Source organism: Panthera leo, chromosome D3 (genome assembly GCF_018350215.1).
Source record: "Panthera leo isolate Ple1 chromosome D3, P.leo_Ple1_pat1.1, whole genome shotgun sequence".
NCBI lineage: Eukaryota > Metazoa > Chordata > Mammalia > Carnivora > Felidae > Panthera > Panthera leo.
This window is the reverse complement of record NC_056690.1, coordinates 72,461,802-72,484,161: the sequence shown is the minus strand read 5'-3', so window position 1 is coordinate 72,484,161 and position 22,360 is coordinate 72,461,802. Positions and strand designations below refer to the sequence as shown.

Sequence of the window (22,360 nt, the reverse complement as noted above, 5' to 3'; positions counted from 1 at the left end):
AGTATATATTCAAATTATGTAATGTTAGTGGGCTTTCTAATGAGAGTAAAGTAAAATGACTTCAGGGCAATGATAGAAAAGACTTAGTTTGGTTGCTAAAGCAGCTATATCTGAAAATAATACTCTTATTTAGATAGTTGCACTATTACCTGGGAACATTTGCTCTTGCTCTAGGTTTCTCATCTAATTTATGCCCTTTTGGTTTAGTTTTGTTTATTTTTAAAATTAACATGTTTGCTATAAAATGTATGGCAAGTGTTCTGATCTGCATTTTCTCTGAGTCTAACATACATCTCCTAATGGTTCTAGACCATTGTTGCTAAAAATCAATCAATCAATCACAAGTTTTATTTTATTGCTAACGAACCTTGAGAGCTGAGGTAAAGCTCTTCTCTGTGATCTCATTTTTTTTTTCCCTTTCAAAGTTTTATTAATAAGTACACTCTAGAACTTGGAATTCCGGAAAAACCAGAATTACATTTGGAAATTCCAGAAGTCTTTAAGATTGTATAAATAATTTGGAGAGGTATACAGCTGGGGTGACTACACCTTTATGCACATAAATTTCTATACTAATTTGTAGAAAATACTTGCTTTACATATTTCCTTATCATAAGGTGCTTTTGCTCATCAGGAAAATATTGCTGTGTGTATTGGGAAGAAAGACATCTTTAGAATTTCTTTTCAAGAGATTTAGAAATTCTTTTTAAGAATTTCTTTTTAAGATCAACTTCTAGTTGATAAGTTTATAAATGTTACACTTATTTTCAGAGTTCTTTTTAGATCTCAGGAAATCAGTTAAAAAATGGATATCATCAGTGTGAGAAGAACGTCTGAGTAGTTAGTAGATATTATGTATAGCACCTCTTTTTAGTATTTCCATTCTCATCTCCAGTGTATCAGTTGATCTCACACTACGAAAGTTTAAGGACTGGATATTGGAAATAAATGCTCTTTTCAAACGATTAGATTTTTAAGGGAAATTGAGATCATTGTTTTGTGATTTCATCTACGATGTGAAAAAAATATTTATTATATTGGTGCTTTTTTATCCCCTAGTGCACAAATAATTATAAACCACTTGAATGACTTAAACTGTAAACCAAACAGTACAACCTGGTAAGAATTCCATGCATTGCCAGCCAGGTAACTTAACTTGCTAAAGCTTTACTTTGAAGCTTGTATTTAGGAAATTATTGAATTCTCATATGAACACAACTATTAAAACTCTTCAGGAGGCTCTCCTACCTTTAAATCATTATCTATGAATTGACACTTAGAAAATAAGCATATTATGTGTTAGTTTTAAAAGGTAGCAGATGCAAGGTCACACAGCTCCTCAGGTGTTTTTTTAGGCTCATCAGGGAGAAATACATGGTTGCAAGAAATAGAATCTTGCAGGTAGGTTCAGCCCAGGAGAAAGTGGGAATCCAGGGGCATGTCTTTTTGAATCCCCTTCTTAAAAGGTCTCCTGTCTTGACACTTACACCCACCTCTTTCCATGGTTTCCACACCTAGTTCTGTTGTTCACTGGATGGGTGAACTCATCTTCCAGCTTCTGATCTAGACCTTACCTTCTTCATGGGAACTAATCCCATTGAGAAACTAAACTATTTGAAGTCAAAGCTTATTTTGAATTCCTTCTCTTACAAGGCCCTATATATAGGAGGAAGTGGCCAAATGACCAACAACCCTAGCCAAGGTTCAAATCTTAGTGCTGTCACTTCCTCCCTGTGTGGCAACATGGCTCATTACCGAGCCTCTCTAAATCTCTGGTCTCTCTGGAAAAATGGAGATATTGATACAGTCCACTGACTTAAACCACTTTTTCATTATCCATCACCCCTGCTCCTATACCCTCTTTTTCTGCCTTAGCTTTGAAGAAGTGAGTTTTCTTTTTAATGACTCCCTGGCAAAACCTCTTAAGTCACTCTCTCTCTTCTCCCGAGGCAAACTCCAAACAAAATAAAACCCAACTATCTGCCTACCCCAGGCCAGCAACCAAGCAACCACCCTGGAGAGAGGAAAACAAACACAATTGTGTTGGCTAATTTCACTTTAAATTCATGACAACAAATCTCAAATGGTCAGGCCACACACACTGCTCAGCAATTATAATTTCATGTACTTTATGATTCTCTTTTCTACAGCCTGAAATAACTATTTCTCATCGTGTCCCCCATCTTCAAACTCTCAATACTTGATCCTTCAAGACTTCACACGTTGGTGAAGACCTTTTGTTCTACTTCTCCTCTTGCCTCCAAAATGATACAATCGCATCCACATCCACTCCCTCTGCCTTCGCTCACCTTACCAACACTGAAGCATTGACTCCCCTCCGCCTACATGCTGGATCCTCTACCTTCTTGCCTACATGAAAGATTGCAGTCTTGCAATTTTCCACTCTTTCCGTTGCATCACTAATTTTCCCCTCTATGCTGCATTACTTGCAAAAGTTGCAGTATCCCTTATGTTGAAAAAGGAAACAACAACAACAGTAAATAAATAAAACAAGCAGTGAAACCTCTTTCAAGCCTACCATGCCCTAAAGTTACCATTCATTTCCTGTTGCACTGCAGAACAAAACTCCACAAAAACATCATCTGCGGTCACGCTCTGCAGTACCCTCGCCTTTCTCTCCATTTTCATGTTCCCTCCCAAGTGGTCGCATTGCCGTCATTATTTTACTGTATTTTTCATCAGCACTGACATAGTTGGCAGCACTCTATCTTCTGTGACACCATCCCTCTTTGTTTTCTCTTACCACTCTTGCTCCTTCTCATCTGTCCAATCACTAAATGTGCAGTGTTCCAAGATTCAGCCATTTGGTTTTCTAACTATAATCTCTCTCTAGGTGTCATTGATATGACAGTGACTCCTAAATTTATATATCCTGTCATGACCTGTCATCAGACCTCTGGTCTCATATGCCTGATTGTCTACATGATTGACATCCCTAATTGTATGTCCAGTACTTATCTCAAATTCAAAATGTCCAAAAACTAATTGATTGTTCCCTCTAAACCAATCTTTTTCTGCACTCATCCTTATCTCATTAAACAGCCCCACAGTGCACTCATTTCCTGTAGCAAAGATCTAGTCTCTATCTTTGATCCTTCTCTTTCCCCTGCCCTTTATATCCAATCCATTAGCCAATCTTATTGGTTCTAAATGCAACACACATCATGATTTTTCCCATTTCTCTCTTCATCGGCTGTAATGACTCCCAGGTCCCAGCTACAATCATCTCATACAGATTACTCAATTGTCTCCTAAACGGTGTCCCTGCTTCTACTCTGCCCATCCTCAATAATTTTCCTCACAGCAGCCAATGTGATCTTTTAAAAAGAGATCCCTCCCCTTTCAAAACTCTTTTCATCATCCACAGAATGAAATTCTAATTTTCACCATGCCCTATAAAGCCCCACACGATCTGGCTGTGACCCAGAGATCTGTGATCCATGCGTATGACTGTTATTTCAATCATGCACGGACGGTTCCCCTGCCAAGGCTTTTGAACTAGCTATGAGCTTTATGTGGAATGCCTTATCCTAAATGTGCAACAAACAAACAAACAAAAAAACTGGCCGTTTTCATATTCTTGAATTCAACACGTGTCACTTTCTTAAAAGGCTTTTCCTTGAAATCTGATTTAAATTTGGTGCTTCTCTATCATATTATTGTGTTTAGTTTTCTTCACATAACTTATTCTTGTGTTAATTGTTCAATCCTTTGTTTGCTTATTAACCTGCCTCCTTGTATTTGAATTTACGCAAGCTCCAGGAAAAGAGGAGATTGGCTGCCTTCGTTGTAGCTTTTCCAGTAATAAGCTCAGTTCAAAGTTAATATTCCAGTAATAAGTTTAACAACTAGAACTTATAGGGTTATTATAAAAGAAGTAAATAAAATAGTATTTTAAGTGGTTAGCGCCTTGCCAGGCACAGAATACCTGCTGAAAAGTTAGTTACCGGCATTATTATTGTTAGAATTAGGTGCTCCTTAAATATGTATCAAAATGTTAATTAAAATAACTCATGCTAATGTCTTAAATATTTCAGATGAAGGATTTGTATTTTAACAGTTGTTTTCTAAGGTAATCAATATTTTAAGCTAGACAAGTAAATTAAGTTTTTTGCATGTAAGTGAATGTTTCAACATCTCTAAATTCAAATCACTACTGGTAGGACTGAATCTATTCATGTCCTCTAACTAATCAACCATTCCAACCATAAGGGCAACTTCCTTGAACTAAATTAAAATCAGAGATCTTATCACTAGACCTAGGTTCATTTAATTTAGGCCCATTATTAAACCTCCCACTTTTCAAAAATGTATGACTTGAGGGAAATCTCATTAAACTTCATGGGGAGGCTAAAGTGAGCTTTGCCTTCAGAGTCAACCAGAAATGGAGCCATTAGAAATGTGTGTGATGAAGTACAAATTACAAGGTGATATTAAAGTGGGGCTAGAACTCCCAAGAGGGTGGTATTTTACCATATGTTTTAGTCTGTTTCTCCAAATCCTTTCTGCAGGTATCCTAGATGGCAGTAATGAGAATAAATTTGGAAAGAACAAAATACAATAACTCCCAAACACACAACAAAAAATGATACATGTAAGTATTTGAAACATTCTAGAAAATGTTTTTGTAATCCTGTTTACATTATAAAAAGTTTATATAGATGTGGAGATTTTTTTGAGAGAGAGAGAGACAGAGACAGAGAGAGAGAAAAAGAGAACAAGTGCATGTGTGTGGTATGGAGGGGCAGAGAGAGAGAGGGAGAGAGACAGAGAATCCCAAGTAGGCTGTCAGCCTGGAGTCCAATATGGGGCTTGAACCTTATGAACCCTGAGATCATGATCTGAGCTGAAATCAAGAGTCAGATGCTTAACCAACTGAGCCACCCAGGCACCCCTAGATATGGAGATTTAATCATGCCTCTAATTTATTCAAATCCTGTCAGAGAAGTCATGGGTCACTCTCAACTCCATATTCCATAGTTATGCACATAGGCACTTTGTAAAGACTCTTCCTAGATTTGCTTCTAGTTTTTTTTTATAAATTTAGTTTTTCTTCTTTTTATACTTAATTTATAGTTTTACTTTATTTTATTTTTTAAGTGTATTTATTTTTGAGAGAGACAGTGACACCACAAGTGGGGAAGGGACAAAGAGCAAGAGAGAAAGAAAATCTCCACTCTGAATTGGAGCCCAACACAGGGCTGAATCTCCTGACCGTGAGATCATGACCTGAGTCAAAATCAAGAGTCAGTTGCCTAACCAACCAAGCCACCTGGCACCCCTATATTTTTATTTTAAATTAATTTTGTGGGGATGAGTTAGCTCAACTTATGGACTACATAGTTATTTGGAATGTGTATGATATTACCAAGATAAGTAACATGGAAAAGTTTTAAAGATAGTATTTAGTATAAAAGGCATCTATAAAGAAATCATTTGACCAAAACAGAGTTAAATACTTTTCACAGCCTTTAGTATCTCTAATAGGGGACTTATATTTCACACAACATTTAAACCATACAACATCATTGCTGGGGAAAGTATCATGAGTCAGTACTCTCCAAGAACAGCTCTGAGAGAATGAGTGATAGTGTGATACGAAGATATGTTTTGAGTTTATGGTGTATTCTCTTATTCAGCTTATTTACAGAATGTATTTAAATTGGCATGGTGCATTTAAATTATTTAAAAATTGGCTATTTATTTATTTTTACTCTCCTAATATCCTTCCCATCAGAGTTTATCCATTCACTGTGTTTTCACTAGGGAAAAAAAAAAAGATGGAAACTGTTGATTTATTGGAACTCCAAAAGAAAATCAAAGAATCAATTTAGCTACTGGTTTACTAGCTAAATTGTGATGGGATATGAAATTGATCCTGGTGACCAAATCATGTTTTCAGAGTCATTCCAGAACAATCCCATGCACCTATTTCCGGTTCCTTATTATTAACTATGCCAGTTGGTTTTGTTAGTACATTTTAAAAAAATTATTCATAAACGTGGGACCTTGGAAACAGAAGTATTCTGAAAGCAGTATCAATAGTGGAAGTGAGGTATTTCTTCCCAGCCAATTAAAGCATCTGCCTATATTCTTCACTACTATGATTCATTAGATCCTTCATTTCCCTGCGAAGATATAAAACTTTAAGAGTGTTCTCATTTCTCTATTAAGATAAAGTAAAAGGCAATCACATTTCTTTTCATGAATCAGTCCTCTCATTTTTTTATAAAACAAGTCAGGTGGCAGAAAGTAGTATGGTAGTTGGCAGGGCCTTGGAGAAAGGGGAGAAATGGGCCATTATTATTTAATGGGGAAAGTTTCAATTTGAGGAGATAAAAAGTATTCTGGGAGTGGATGGTGGTGATGGTCTCACATTGATATAAATGTACTTATGTCACTTACCATACACTTAAAAATTGTTAAAATGGTAAATTTTATGTTATATGTATTTTACTACAATAAAATGTATCTTTTTTTAATGTAAGCAGGATAACAGATATCTGAAGATGGGTTCCTTCCAAATTACAGACCAAATAGTTATATTCTTGAGGGATTTCTCATGAATTATTTCATGTTGTCTGATTTTAACACAACATTAAAACTTATAGTGAGTATATTCTACAAATTCTAGGCAAAAACAGAAAGGCTAGACTATAAGAAATACTAGAAAACATTGTCTTCCTTATAGTTAGGCTCCTACCCTCATACCCTTCCCAAGACCATTTCAGTCACATTATCTATGCTCAAAGAACACTCGTGTAATGCATCAGTGAAGAATAACTGAAATAAATATAAGAGATCTATATCCATTTGAATTGAATTGATGAATAACTGGACCACACACTATAATCAAGCAGAAATTCTCTGTGTATTATGATTAAAAACCCCAGTGTGAAGTTTGGAATGTAAACATTATTGTAAATACCAGCTTCTAATTTATCTTTGCATGGTATGAATCACCTAAGGTCTCCTATGTGTCCTCTGTCTCCACATTAAATGCATTTCAGAAACCAACTGTATTTGTTGGAGGAGGACTCAGAGCTCTGGCTCCAAATAACTCAGTGGCCAAAGTGTATTTTATGAAGGATTTAGGATGACAGGGAGAGAAACAAACAAAAAGTTTGTGTTCATGAGATATCTGAGACTTATGCCTATGTGCAACATACAAGGGGGAGATCAGCATTCACAGGAAGCATGGTCAGACTGAAGAACAGGATCTAGAACAGCTGTGTGAGCAGTATGTTTTCAGGGGAGATGAGATACAGCAGAGAGTGGTACGAATTTAAGTGCCCTGTGGACAGCCAAGAGAAGAAACCTTAAATCGGGGCCGGGGTGGGGGTGGGGGCGCACAGAGGATCTGCAAATAAATATTATAACTCACACCAGCTCTTTGTTTTTCATTCTTCCTCTTTCCCCTTTCCTAACTTTTACAATTTCCATCACAGTCCCTAACAAGTGGGTATCCCAGTTGGGAGTCAAACGCAAATGACTCATTCAGCTGTCCACCTAACTATCAAGTTCTGTTGTTAAGAGAACCAGTCCAATGGCAGGAGACAGAGACCTTAGTCAAACTCATTCTGTCACAGCACATCTTCAGAAGCAGACCCCTCTGAGGTTACCCAGTGACACAGCACTTAGATTATCTCCACGTCACTTTTTGTTTTGTTTTTCAAGAAAGAAAAGAAAGGAAGAAAAAGAGAAAAGAAAGAAAAAAGATGTTAAAATATCTGGGGCAAAAATGATCAGTATATTTTCTGGAGTTGGGAATTGCTGTTTTAATTCTCCCTTTGGGTAGTGTTTAAGTAAAGGGATTTGAATGATCAGTAAACTAATTTTCAAGTTACTTAAGCATGCCAAAATATGCTGACACACAGGGGACTGAGGAACTAAGACACAAGAAGACACCAGTCCCTTTTCTACTGTTGCAATTAAGACATCACACACATTATCAAACAGTGAGTGACTAACTGGGTATTAGCTTTTGGAATGCAAAAAAAAAAAAATTACATCCACATAGATGTATCTGGTATCCAAGGATAAGAATTTCAACACTAGAGAGGTGCAATGATATAATGAGAGGAAATCACTATTACACATTAAAAAAAAACCTCAACCTGAACAAGAATCCATGCCTGATGATATACTGGATTTTGCTTATTTTTTTATTTCATTCTTTGTAACCAGCCTATAGTCTCAGTCAATAAATATCTGAACACATGTGAATTGAGTCCAGTATACTTTAATCAATATACTTGTGCAATTTTCTCTAATTCTGTAAAGATAAAATGATTGAGAAAAGGCCTAACAAGTGATATTTCAGTAATAGATGTTTGGAGCCATACAAGATTTTAGAGATTGTCTCGCCAACCCACTCATGTTAACAGTGAGAAAATAATGTCAACTTTGAGGAGTTACAACAGATCAAATTTGGTTAGATTAAAAGTGAATTTTCTCTCATATGTTTCCCTATTTAAACTATGAATTCCATGAAGGCAGAGACTGGATATGTATAGTAGGTGTATATGCAGTGTGTATGTATACAGTATATTGTAGATATATCATAAGTACACAGTAAATGTTGAATGAATAGATGAAACTAATCTTGACTTTCTAAGATCTCAAAGAGCTAGCACCAGAGCCCAGGATCCTGAATCCTAGCATTCTCTAAATGTTCTTATTCTCAGAACTTTTGTATTGGAACATAGGAAAATGGTTAAGTACCAACATAAGCCCTTCCAAGACTATACAAATTTAGGCTTTATATTCTAGCCAACTAATTAAGTTGTAATATTTATTTCTTCAGGGGCTCCTGGGTGGCTCAGTCATTTGGGCGTCTGGCTTCAGCTGAGGTCATGATCTCATGGTTTGTGAGTTTGAGCCCCGCGTTGGGCTCTGTGCTGACAGCTCAGAGCCTGGAGCCTGTTTCGGATTCTGTGTCTCCCTCTCTCTCTGCTCCTCCCCCACTCATGCTCGCGCTCTCTCTCTCTCTCTCTCTCTCTCTCTCAAAAATAAATAAGCATTAAAAAATTTTTAAAAAAATTTACTTCTTCAAATAATAATTGAATTTCAAAGTAAAATCTTAAGAAAATTATTATAAAGTTTTCCCAATAAAACAGTTACATTTTAAAGTTCATAGTGTAAACCATTATTTTCTCTTTTTTAATGAAGATGTTATTTCTTGTAAAGAAATTTTAGTATGAGAAGTAACCACACAATCATGACTCATTATTACCTAAAATCTAGTATCTATAGGTAAAGCCATTTCTTCAGAACAAAATTTGTGTTCATTGTTAGCTTGCAGAAAGAGAATTAAATCTGTTCTATGATTATAGCTTTATAAAGGTAATCTGCTGTATGGGGGTTTTAAGGACAATAAAGTAACATAATTTCTTTTGGTTCTTTTATCTAAATGTGTAAGAACCTTACTATTAACATAACCTAAAACAGGATTTCTCAGTCCTATTGGCTTACTGGGAGCCAGAACCTTAACAAGTACCTCTAAATGGTAATTTTATAACTATAGTGAATTTTCAGTTTTATGTACAGAAATGCTAACCATCAGGGCACCTAGGTGGCTCAGTCAGTTAAGCATCTGACTTCATCTCAGGTCATGATCTCATGATTTGTGAGTTTGAGTCCCACGTGTGCAGAGGCTGCCTGGGATTCTCTCTCTCCCTCTCTTTGCCTCTCCCCCACACATGTGTACATGTTCTCTATCTCTCTCAAAATAAATAAACCTAAGAAGGAAAGAAATCCTAGCCATCTGTGTGCACAGATATTAACACCACCAGTCAATTCTCATTGACTGTCAGTAAAAAAATGAGTTATGTTCAGTAATTGCAATGTTATATAGAATAAAAAATTTTAAATATGGCTCTGTTCCTTCTATATTAAATAGAAATCTCAAGTAAAATGAATGACATTAATGTTTAATTCTTTTAGTTTAAAGATAATAATACTACTTACATAACTAAAATATTCCTTTTTAAATAAATTTTGTTTCTTAAAATGGCAATAGTCAGGGGTAAATATTAATATATTTGAGAACTTTTCTTTTGTTTCAAACATAAGAACATCAAAATATAATATTGTTTTTGCCTTTTTCCTCATCATCATCGGGAATAAAAACAAAAGTGTTTTTGCCATCTAGTTTCTTTCTCCTTGGTAACAATCCAAGAATAATCCAAATTCATAATTTATATTTCCATAAAAGCTAGGAAATAAGATAACAAAGAGAAGGAGAGGCTTTCCAGTGCCTGGGCCTGCTGTATTCATTCTAAAAAGCTAATGAACAAGTTAAGTTTTCTAGCAGTGCAATGTTCCAGATATAACCACAAGAGGATAGAAACAGGAGTGCTTATATTTGGTCATTGCAAGCATTGCATATTATAGAAAAGGACAGGTTGGGATATTTGTATACACATATAGAAATCAGTTGAAAATCCAATTTTGTGAAACAGGAATTCCCCTTTGAGGGAGGTAAAAAAAAATCCATATTTAAATGTAGTCAGCATCCAAGGTCATTCAATAATGCCTTCTTCACATTTCAGAAGAAAACATTCATCTTTTACTAGAGTAGACTGTATGGAATAAGAGCACACATACATACACATAAATAGCTTGTATCAATTTCTATGTTCTGTCTTGGAGGAAAGATGTGAGGCAGGTGAGAACTCTGATAAAAATAAGTAATTAAAACAATAGAATCAAAATGTGCTTTCCAAATTTCACTCATTAACAACCTACAATAATTGTAAAAATCTACTTGACTATGATTTGGCATTCTCTTAATTTGAATGGTGCATCTGTAAAACATTTAATGTTGGTGCCAATAAAAATATAGTTTTTAGGGAATACTTATCTCTGGTTATTTTCCTTTAGCTTTTTTTTTTCTAAGTTACTTATTTTACTCCTTCTAATTTTAAACTTGTTTTACTAGTTCTTATCCAATATAGGGACTAAAAATAAAAGAGGCTAACAATTTTAGAGACATTTCACCTGTTCCAAAAGACAAATTTATTTGACAGAGGCAAATCTGCTCAAAGTCACAAAACAGGGCTTCATCAGAGATTTCTGCAAAATTTGGCAAGGAATTGTATGTTGAGGGAAGTAATAGCTACCGACACAAAGTTAGATCCTATGTATATATTACTACTTCCTCATGATAAATCAATAAGGAAAGCATTAACATTCAAATTACATGAGTATAGAAACTGAGGTTTGTTGAGGTTAGAGACTTTTCTAAGATCACATACAGGTATTAAAAGAGAAAGCTAGGATAAAAACTAGAGTATGACTTTCTCTAAGACTCCTATAATTTCCCTGCTGTCTTCCAGAGCTTAGACACCAGTTAGGCTGCCCCCCCCCCACCCCGCCTCCACTCAGTGAGGTTCAGGGATAGTGAAATTATTTCCCTGAGAGCACACAACCAAGCGATGAAAGAGTCAAGCCAAACCAATCCTTGTTTGCTTCACTGTACTATATGCCTTTAGCTGATTTTCAAACCCAAGGCACACTTGAAATAAGGAGATGTTTCTAGCAAACTGATTTCTGGCATTAGGTTCCTTATCTTCAGCTATACCTAGCTTACTTTAAGTCCATTTGAAAGTTATATCAACTTTCCAGGCCAGGAAAACACTAACCAATGGATAACACTGTTTCATAAATATAACCTTATTGGACCTCAAGAAGGGCCTTCAATGTATATATTTACAAGTAAAAAATAGAGATTATGATAAAATATTCCATTCTAACTAATATGTCAGGAAACAAAGTCTCTATTCCACCTCTCTCAATGTGAAGACGTTCATTTCTTCATTCAAGTGCTCTAACACATTATGTCCTATGTAGTCACTATAGGTAAATGGACATCTTTGTTTCCTGATGGAATAGACTTTAATCACTGTCACATTCATAAAACTGTGTGCTGTTAGTAAACAAATGTTTCCTTTAATTAATTCAAGTGTGGTTGAAGAAGAGGCGGAATCAATGCCACTCACTCCCTGTGCTGTTCTGGAACATTTCTTCACATGGAAACCACCCTGCCTCCCAAGAAGGTGAATGAATGGGTAAGTGAAAATTACACATGTAAGTACTGAAATAGTGAAACTTTCCATGACTTACCCTTGAATTAACTACTTCCAGGGAGACGTTCTGAGGCGGGGCACTTGGCACTAAAAGGAATAAAACAAGGTGAGATGGTTACTGCCAAAGTCATAAAAGAGAAACAACAACCCTCTGTGAAAAGAGAAAGCATGACTTTCACAGTTCATGATGATAATTAGGTAGGCTGATCCAGGTGGCACTTCAAAATTTTCCTGGAGAGATGGAAAATAACTGCATCTGTTTATTTGTTCTCACTTGGTAGGCCAGTTATCCATATAGGGAGCCCCCAAAACTGTTTGGTAAGAGAGCACCTGCCGTGATACCAAAGACTGCCATTTAATTACAGCTTTCTTATTATTACCTTCCCAGAGAAGCCAATAAAAACACACCGGAGATTTCCTGGAGTGGTTTTAAAGGCTTAAGATGTTGTGCATTTCAGGATCTGCATGGTTTTATTATAAAATATGTCATTCTAATGGTCACTCTTGTTGCTTAATCCCCTTAATGCAATCTTTATTATCTCTTAAAAAGAGAAAAGATGAAATACATCCCTCTTTTTATCTGTATGTAATTAAACCTATGTGTCACAGATGCAAGCAAGTTATCAAATAACATTCGGTGAGTCAATTCCAGGAACAAAAAAAGCAGTTTATTTTTCTTTGCAGATTTTCTGTTTTTTTTTCTCTTGCTTGCATTTTGATTGCCCGATTCCTTCATGGGAAAAGGAAGAATATATACAAATTTCTTTATAATACTTGTAATAAATATTTACTATGTCAAAAAGTGAATATTCTATCGTGTGAAAAATTCAAAGACAACCATTCGCTGAACAGCTATTATGTGTAAGACACTATCCTAGATGTCTTGGATAAATCATAAACAATGTTTTTTGCCCCCCAAAAGAAATAGAAGTAGCATTCAATAAATGCTTAACATATGTTAATCTGTAAAATATAGTCCCTATTTGTTCATGACAAATTGATTAACAGAGAAGAATTGCTCTTAGCATTTTCAAGAATTTAAAGGCCATTTTCTGTCACATTGCCCCTTCTTTAACTTGAACTTGGACAATATCTATATTTCTATAGGGTACTTGTATTTTCCCCTGAATTCATTATGCCCTACTCTGAGTTTACTTTCTGAAAGTATTCACCATGAGGGTATATGTGTCATTAATCTTTACAGCCTTCAAACTGACATTCAACTAATATTTACTGACTCAATGATTATATGAAAAAACAAATACTTAAATATTAGCTCTTGGACCTTCCTGGACACCATAAGAATTTTAATCACTTTGTTTTGATTTTGAACTTCTTATCTTAGTACTTGATAAAAGCTGTGGCCAATGTAGTTTGTGATAAATAACACTCACTGGTCTTATTTTCATGAATTAGGTCAATAATCCTTTCAAAAAATATTTTATAATTTAATAAATAGATTTTATTATTCAACTTACTTTAGTTCACATTATATTTCTTTTCAAATAAGGAATATAATTCCTCACAGGGACCAGGATTTTTGCCTCTTTGGATGCTGAATCCTCAGTATCAATAAAAGTGTCACATTCAGCAAATATGCGTTGAATTAATTAATTAACAGAGAGATTATAAGAAATAATAAAACTTTTTATCACACTTAGAGTTTTAGTCATAACAAGCTTTCTTTTTGCAGTTTTATTTTTTTTAATTAAGGTATAACATACATATAGTATAATGCACAAATCTTGTATGCATGATTGGATACAGTTGTATGTGTGTGGGTGTGTTCGCATTTAAACACCACCTAGATGAAGACTTAGAATATATAGTATCCTGGAAAGTTCATTTGAGTCCTCTGCCAATCAATACCCTTCTAAGAGTAACCACTATTCTGACTTCTAACACCATCGATTAGTTTAGCTTGCTTTTAAGCTTACTAAAAATGAAATCAGTTATTATTTCTAGGCTGGTTTCTCTTACTCGTTATTATTTCTTGAGATTCATTCATCTGTTGCATCTAGCAGTAGTTTTGGTGCTTCTGTTTGTCTTTTATTGCTCCTACGTATTATATTATATGACTATTCTATTTTATATTTACTCATTCTGTTGATGAATGGCCTTCGACTACTTTAGATTTAGGACTGTGAGACTAAATCTCCTATGAAAATTTTTGTACATGTCTTTTGACAAACAACTACACTCATTTTCTTCTTTATATACCTTTATATACCTAGCAGTGGAAATCCTGGTAGAAGTAAAACCTCTATGGGGGTTATACATATGTAAACAAGGAAAAATATACATATGATAAAATTTTCCAAAGTGGTCCCACCAATTTACACTCCCACTAAGAATGTAGCAAATGTCCAGAATCTCTGTATCCTTGCCAACGTTTGTTTTTTCTGAATCTCTTCCATTTTAGTCATTTTGTAGGTATGTAGTGTTTTTATTTGCTTTTTCTTGAGGCTCAGTAATGTGAAGCATCTTTTCACATGTTTGTTGACATTTGGATGCCCTTTATCGTGGAGTTTTAAGAGTCTTTTTTTTTTACAGCTAAATTTCCTTTAAAACTCATCTCTAAAATTTTCATTCCTTTATCTTATATTCTATGTTCATGTTACTATGATTAAAATATTAAGATTTTTTTTTCTCTATAGCTAAAATAGTCAGAAGGGCTCTTCTGCATTTGGCAAACTTCCTATCTTCTCGACTCTTCTCAAATGTTATAATAATGAAATGGACTTCCCTAAACTACCTTCACAGACCTGTGGACATTCCCAGTCTTCAGGAAAGGGAAGAATGCAGAGGCTTTAATAAGACCGTCTCTACATTCTGTTTCTGTAAAAGACGAAGTATTAGAGTAGGCTGGAAATAATAACAATGTGTGTGATCAGAAAAACTAAACAGACTGACATCCTCACAATGAGAAAGAATTTAATATGATCCATATTTAAATTATGCTGTAAAGCATTGAAAATTAAAATAGGCACCAACTGAAAAATGCTAAGTGCTCCATCATATAATTTCACAAACTTCTAGCACATGGGCTGTTCTTGACTTATGTAATCAGGAAAAAAGTAGAGTTTATTCTACAGCATTTTTAGTTGTCAATCCCCACTCCCTCCCTCTATCAATTCCCATATTCCTGAGACATAAATAGATAAAGTAGATAGGATTATATGCTTGGTGGAAGGAAGTAGGATCTACATTTATTTGAGCTTTTCTTTATTTGACTTCCCAAGATGTTTCATTGTCTCATGAAGCAAAGAGGAAAGCCATGGTTCATTGTTTTCTCTTCAAAATGTCAAGCAATTTATCATTTATAATAGGTTGGTTAAGGCTGATCAGAGATATTCAGTCTAGAAACTCCCTCAATATGGCGAAACATGCTGGTTTGATACATATGATGATGATATATTCTGTATAGTAGATAAAGTTCCCACATTTGTAAATCAATCTCCATAGAGTCAGGTACTTGAGTTCCTCCCCTTACCAAATGTGTGCTGTCCTGTACACATAATTTATGGATTGAAATAATTCATATATAATTATGAGCTTTGTACTTTCAGCAATTGATATAAGAACTTCATTATAGAATAAGAGAAACTCAAGATTTTTCACATTAAATCTTGCCTCTTTTCCTACTAGCTTGCGATCTGACTCTGCTGCTTACCAGGCTAGCTTTTGTGACCTCTTTCTAATATTAGTTTTGTCATCTGTAAAGTAGAAAAAATCATAGCATCATAAGGATTAAAGATTATTAATGCAAAGTGATTAGAACAGGGCCTTGTACTAATAAGTACTCAATAAATACCAGTGATAACAGTAAAAAGCACATTCTTATAGTTAAGCTTGTCTATGAAATTGGGTCCCTCTGCTTATGGGCAGAGAGCAAGCTGACATGGAAGCTCATAAATATTAATTGATTCATAAAATCTTTTAATGACCTACACTCATCAACTGGTTCAAGAGAAAATATTTGGGAACAAATTGGTAAAACTAGTTACATTCCGTGCTATTAGACTGCCTAAATCTGATGTCCATCTCAAAGGGTTTAAAGAAGCACATCGTTATATACAAATGATACAGTAAGTGGAGGGATTTGAATGAAAAACAATTTTTCTTCCCAGAAACACAATTAAAGCAGGCTAAGCTAGAGATGAGAGCTTATCAGGACAGAAATCTTTATAAGCATTTTAGCATAACAGGAAGACCATTGGGATAATTAATTCAGAAAAAAACCCATTATTTGTATTTCATTTTTGCTTTTATTTAATTTTTCTCTGGTCCCGATATCAATTTTATGCTATCCTCTGACCTGATAAGAAACATGGTGCCCTCAATAACATGCATGTATTTAGGCACAGTCATCTATTAAATTAGCCACATAAATGGAAAGTTCTAAAGATAAGTCTACACATAAAAAAAATTATATTGTTTGGCTTAGCTATCTGATTAATTCAGTAAATATTTACTGAGATGATGAATGCAGAGATGGACATAACAGCATTCTTCACATTAAAGAACGTGTAGTATACAGAGAAAAAGTGACACGTACATTGTCATAGATAATATTTATTGAACACTTAAATATATGCCATGTTCATATTTTTGGTGCTTACATGGATTAGCTCATCTAATTTCCACAACATCTCCCTTTTATAACACCCAGAAAGTCAAGGAGAAGACAGCTTCACAACTGAGGACTAGAAAGTAGCAGACTATGAAAAGTGATTAAACATATATCTTTGTAGGATGTGTGACTACAGCATGGGCAGCTTCAACAGAGAGAAGACGTCAGCATGAGCAAAAAGAAGGGGACTGGATAATAAGAGAGAGAAAGTCAAGAGTGCAGGGGTTTTTGTTGGAAATCCAAAGAGATGAATTGATTGTGAAGGAGATTGCAGACGAGTTTCAGGAGCCCACTCTAAGGGGCCATTCAGTTCCTGCTTTCTCCTATCAAATGCATCGATAAAGAGAAGTTGGCATCCTTTGTACAATGATGCTTGCTGGGTTAGGGTCATGAAATCCTTTTATTTAGTGACAGGCATTTTCTAAGTCCTAACTGTTACAACACTTAGAGATAATCATTCTTGGACTAATGAGTAATAATCTATCTCTCTCACTTATGACATTTAAAACCAAAGTGGAGAATAAGGCCACAGTATTACAGTTCAGAGTGTGAATGAAATCTACATAAATTATGTAAAATATTCATTTTCATTTGTTTTCCTTTTATTTTTATAATTATAAGTTGTGAAGTAATTTATTCTGCCAATAAATATTCTATTCCGTCTTCAATAACGGAATAGAATCAGATGGATGGGCATTAAAAACGATGTTGAAGTGGTGTTACATAAAAATTTTTTTAAGTTGAAATTGCAAATGAGCATCACTCCTGTGTCTTCACTGCACTGTCCTTAATAACATGCATGACCTTCCTCATTCCACTGATATTGTGTGAAATATCCGCCCAGATACTTTTCTAGATTAAAGAATGATGGATTGGTTAAGGAATCACAAGGTAAAGTCTTTTTTTCCCTTGAAATTCAGCAGATCAATAATTTATAGAATTATATACAACAACATGGAAACCACTGCTGAAAAGAGATAGCTTGTTGCCTTTTTAATATTCATAGAGGCCATCTCTGCATCTCTACACCTGCTTGAATTTCCACTAGCCCCACATCATATACTCTGCTGTCCTTTATTTTCACTTGTCATTAAATTTCCCAACATTTCATTATCCTTTTCTTAGATGTCTAGTTTCCTCTGCTACTGCTTTGCCAAATCCATCTTTTTCATTAAGAGTTCTTCCTCTCTTTTATGACATTTAAGAAAATATGTCTAATATTTCATTTGTTGGGCAAGGTACAGCTAAAATTATGCACTTTCATATTTAGTTTTAATACCTGAAATAATGGATTATTTGGCCTAAATCTTATGACATATTTTCAAATTAAGAGGTATACATAGGAGGGCTGTCCATCATTTACACCTTTAGTCACCCACTCCTCTTTAGAATGAGAAATAAAAAGAAGCATACCAATGTAAATCAGTCCACACACATGCACAAATGTGTCAGTGTTTACAGACATTAAGAAATCACCCCCCAAAAATAATTTGAACTCTTAGGAGTAGTCCCACGTTTGAAGATAACCTACTAATATGATAGGAAAAGACAGGATAAAATTGGCAGAGAGGGAAAGGATAGGACCTGAGGTCCCTGGGTGGAGAAAAACACATATTTTGGAACAATGCTGGGAGGAGTGTCTGACCACAGCACACCCCCTCAGGCATAAGGTTCCTCTTAAGAATGTAACAGATTCCACCCATTCTGGATTTCAGGTTTTCCCTTCAGGTTTCCCTCAGGAATTTGACAAAAGACCGAAGTATGGCCTAGCTACCCCTCATACAATGGAAACCAGACAATCAGGAATTGACAACCTAGCATCTAGAGCTATCAAGCCAATAAGGGTAGAGCCTGAGAAGAAACAAGGGGGAAGGCTGGGGGAGGGTTGACCAGAACTTTATAAAAGCAGGACCCTTGCCTACAGTTCTTGGGCATTCACTTTCAAATGCCCCTCTCTGTAAAGAGAGCTTTCCTACTATTCCTCCTTTCTTTTTTTTTTTTTTTTTTAATTTTTTTTAACCTTTATTTATTTTTGAGACAGAGAGAGACAGAGCATGAACGGGGTAGGGGCAGAGAGAGAGGGAGACACAGAATCGGAAGCAGGCTCCAGGCTCTGAGCCATCAGCCCAGAGCCCGACGCGGGGCTCGAACTCACAGACCGCGAGATCGTGACCTGAGCTGAAGTCGGACGCTTAACCGACTGAGCCACCCAGGCGCCCCACTATTCCTCCTTTCTAATCTTATACTCTAATAAACTTTTGCCTGTTGCTCATTTTGTGTCCACCTCTTCATTCTTTGAAGCAGCAAGACAACGAATCCTGGGTATTGTGGTAAAGAATCCTGCAACACTAGGAAATCCTGACACAGAGCATATAATATACCTTTTGAAAGAAAGTTTAAATTTAACTATAATAGATAGTTTGAGTGAAGTAGCCAAATTTTTAATTAATGCTAATATATGCCATTAAATTTTACTTCAAAGGCCTTAAACACGCAATCCATGGCATACACGCAGTATTATTTCATTACTATCAAATATGTGAGTCAAGTTTCACCATTTAACACTTACCATCAGAAAGTGTAACCACTGTTATGTCATCAGTAGATACTCCTGGCCCATAGCGATTATAAGCTAGGAATCGAAGAGTATATTCCGTGAATTTTTTCAGGCCTTCCAGCTTATAAGATAGTCCATCAACCTCTATATTCTGGAGACATAAAATGTCAAACTGTTATTCAGGGGGCACATTAAAGCAGAAATGGCAGCCATTCTGTGCAATCAGTGAATTGGATATTAGACTCTTACTCACAGAACCACGCTCTAGCCTTATAATGAGTTGTTGTAAAACCTAACTTGTGACACACACTCCCCCACTAAATTCCAAACCACTCTGTAGACTCCTAGTTAAAATAGCACCATGCTATTTTTACAGTCATTAAGTTCCAATGTGTTTAACACCACCCAATACATTGAATGGTATGCAATATTCCACCCACACTGATACTGACGGGCAGAAGGCAACCTGTGAATCCATGGGAACAGATCGTTACTCCTCTCCCCTAAATGGAATAATTCACTAAGAAACAGTGGATTTCTTCCTTCCCTTGCTGAAATATACCCATGGCTCTTGAAACTGACAGATACTTTGCCATAATCTTTATCTCTCACAATGCTGTGAGGTGGGTTGGAACTGTTTTCAGTACGTCACAGCAGCAGAAATGAGGTACTGGAGGTGAAGGTCATTGAAAAATCAGAGCCAGTTTGCTGTAGAAGACCCATTATTAGCTCTCCACAATGATGCTCACACTCACATTTGTCTCAGGTAGCATCACTTCTGAATTTTTTTAAGTGGATTGGTGAAATGCATCATGGGAAAGACAAAAATGTATAGAAAATGGAGAGAATGGAAAGCTGAAAACAAGGGCTAAATAGCATGGGGACAGAAAACAAACAAACAAAAAAACCTTGATGAATGATTGTGTAGAAGGAGCTCTTAGTAATTCCTATTGCTCAATATAACTTAGGACTTGAACTATTTCTGAATAGGGCTGTTGCAAAACATCTTTAAAAAGCAAAATCCCTATCATGCAGTTTATGTGCAAGCAGGAAGGCCACAGTATGCTTGGCAAGCTTCACAACATATCCTGAGAACTCTGGTATCCCAAGGTAGGCTCTTGATTTTTCTTATTTACCTATGCACTTGACTATATATCTTTTCCCACATGAGGTTGAGAAGCCGGAAGTAAACATCTCAACAGTCATATATATGTCACAGAATAGAATTGCTGACTTTCATGTGTCTCCCCCTAAATCTAATTTGCCTATTTTCAAGTATCTGCGCAAACCACAGATTACAAGCAACTTGAAAGGAGGCAAGTAGCCTTCTGGAGTGAGGCTTATTGAAAACAATGAAAAGTGATAGGTGACTACAACCTAATGGTGAGGAAAGGACAGAAATAACTCGGATATATAGAATGAAAGCAGCAAGCTGACTGAGGCCTTTGAATAAGAGATCAGTCATCCTTAAGACAAGGACTGACAATGCAAATGGTTTCTAGGACCAGATAAGTTAATATAAATGTGGCTATGCTGGCCCAGGCCACTAGCTATTACAACTAAAAAACAAAACAAAACAAAAACAAAAACAAACAAACAAAAACCATTCTTTGTAGTGACTTCATTTCATTGTCCATTTGCCTCTCTTACAACCAGAATTCAATTAAATTTCAATTAAATTGCTTAACGTTTCTAATAATCAGTATTTAAAAATTATCAGCTGTCCAATTAACATCGTGGACTGGACCAAGAGTTTGCAGATCTCCTCTGGTCCTAGGACCATCCAATAGGTGGCAGCACTGGGCCCATTCCCTTGCCTACCTGTTCTTTTCCCGTGGACACCTCAGTGCAGAACAATCTGTAACCTTGGACTGGACCATTTGCATAGGCAGGGGGTTCCCAGGTAATAAGAATTGAGGTAGGTGAGGTAGATACAGCTTGCAGGTTTTCTACTGGCCCTGGAACTTGCACTGTGTACAAAAGAAATTGATTAGTATGAGAGGGTTCTCTTCCTCAAAACAAACAAAATTACATCTTTTACAGTTTAGGGATATTATAGCCCTATGTACTATTTTAAGAACCAAATGGGATGAAAAAATAAAATATAAAGTAATGAATTTTAGAATCATTTCACTTTGAAATTCAGGAGAGGGTTTATATTAATCTAAATTACGTATTTCATTTTACAGTTGAGGGAATTGGTCAAGGAGTCTAAATTACTAGGAAAATGATGGAAAAGGAGTGGGATTGTTAATCTAAGTTCTTAGTATGGAAAAATTTCCACTGTGCCAGCCTGGCTTTGCTTGTGTATGAATAATAACTACAGAAGGAAAAGAGAAAATACAATTAGAATACTTGTATATCATGATTCTACTTATAATTCAAATGAACAGCACAGCTATGGATAATTTGCCACATCTTTATTTAAGTCAGCATTTTAAAATCTTGCCCAATTCTATGTCCTTTAAATTAATATTGAGATTTAATTTTCAGTTTTACTTTCTAGTATTCTATTTCCTCTCATAACTGCTACTTTACTTAATCAAGAATAAGTAGCTTGTTCATTAAATAAATTATATAGCACAGGTCCACAATTGCTTAACCAAAACACTTGTGTCCAGATTTGTTTTGAGATCTGGAAATTTTCAGATTTTAGAAAGACAATATGATGTATGTACAATGTTACATTTAACATCCCAAGTGGGGTCTCTGTTTGCACCCTGTTATCAAATCATACATTTGCAGCAAAATATATGATATTCACATCAGACAAAATTATTAAAGGCTATGCTTAGCATAGCATAAGGGCAGATCAGTTTTGGGTATGTCAGGAGTCAAGAAATTCCTTCAAATTCCAGATTTGCAAATTTTGAATTTGTGCATAATTTTTTATTTATAGACCTGAACACATAAATATATGGTTTGTAAATTGTAAGTGCCATACATCGTAATCTAAATTAAATAGTTTCATCATCACAAATATGATGACAATTTTAACAAAGATGCTGTATATTTTCCCCAGCCTTAGATCCCACCTACCTTTGAACAGATGCACCTTTT

General features: G+C 35.4%; 1 protein-coding gene across 1 annotated transcript in view; it reads right to left on the bottom strand.

Annotated features, from left to right (window-relative positions):
* The window catches only part of DCC (DCC netrin 1 receptor), a 766,352-nt gene that overhangs the window by 274,709 nt on the left and 469,283 nt on the right, over positions 1 to 22,360 (bottom strand). The window contains exons 10-12 of the mRNA XM_042909706.1: positions 21,122 to 21,270; positions 19,313 to 19,451; positions 12,148 to 12,197 (exon numbers count right to left, since the gene is read on the bottom strand). Coding sequence (XP_042765640.1) covers positions 12,148 to 12,197; positions 19,313 to 19,451; positions 21,122 to 21,270 — 338 coding nt within the window. The remainder of the gene's footprint in view (positions 1 to 12,147; positions 12,198 to 19,312; positions 19,452 to 21,121; positions 21,271 to 22,360) is intronic.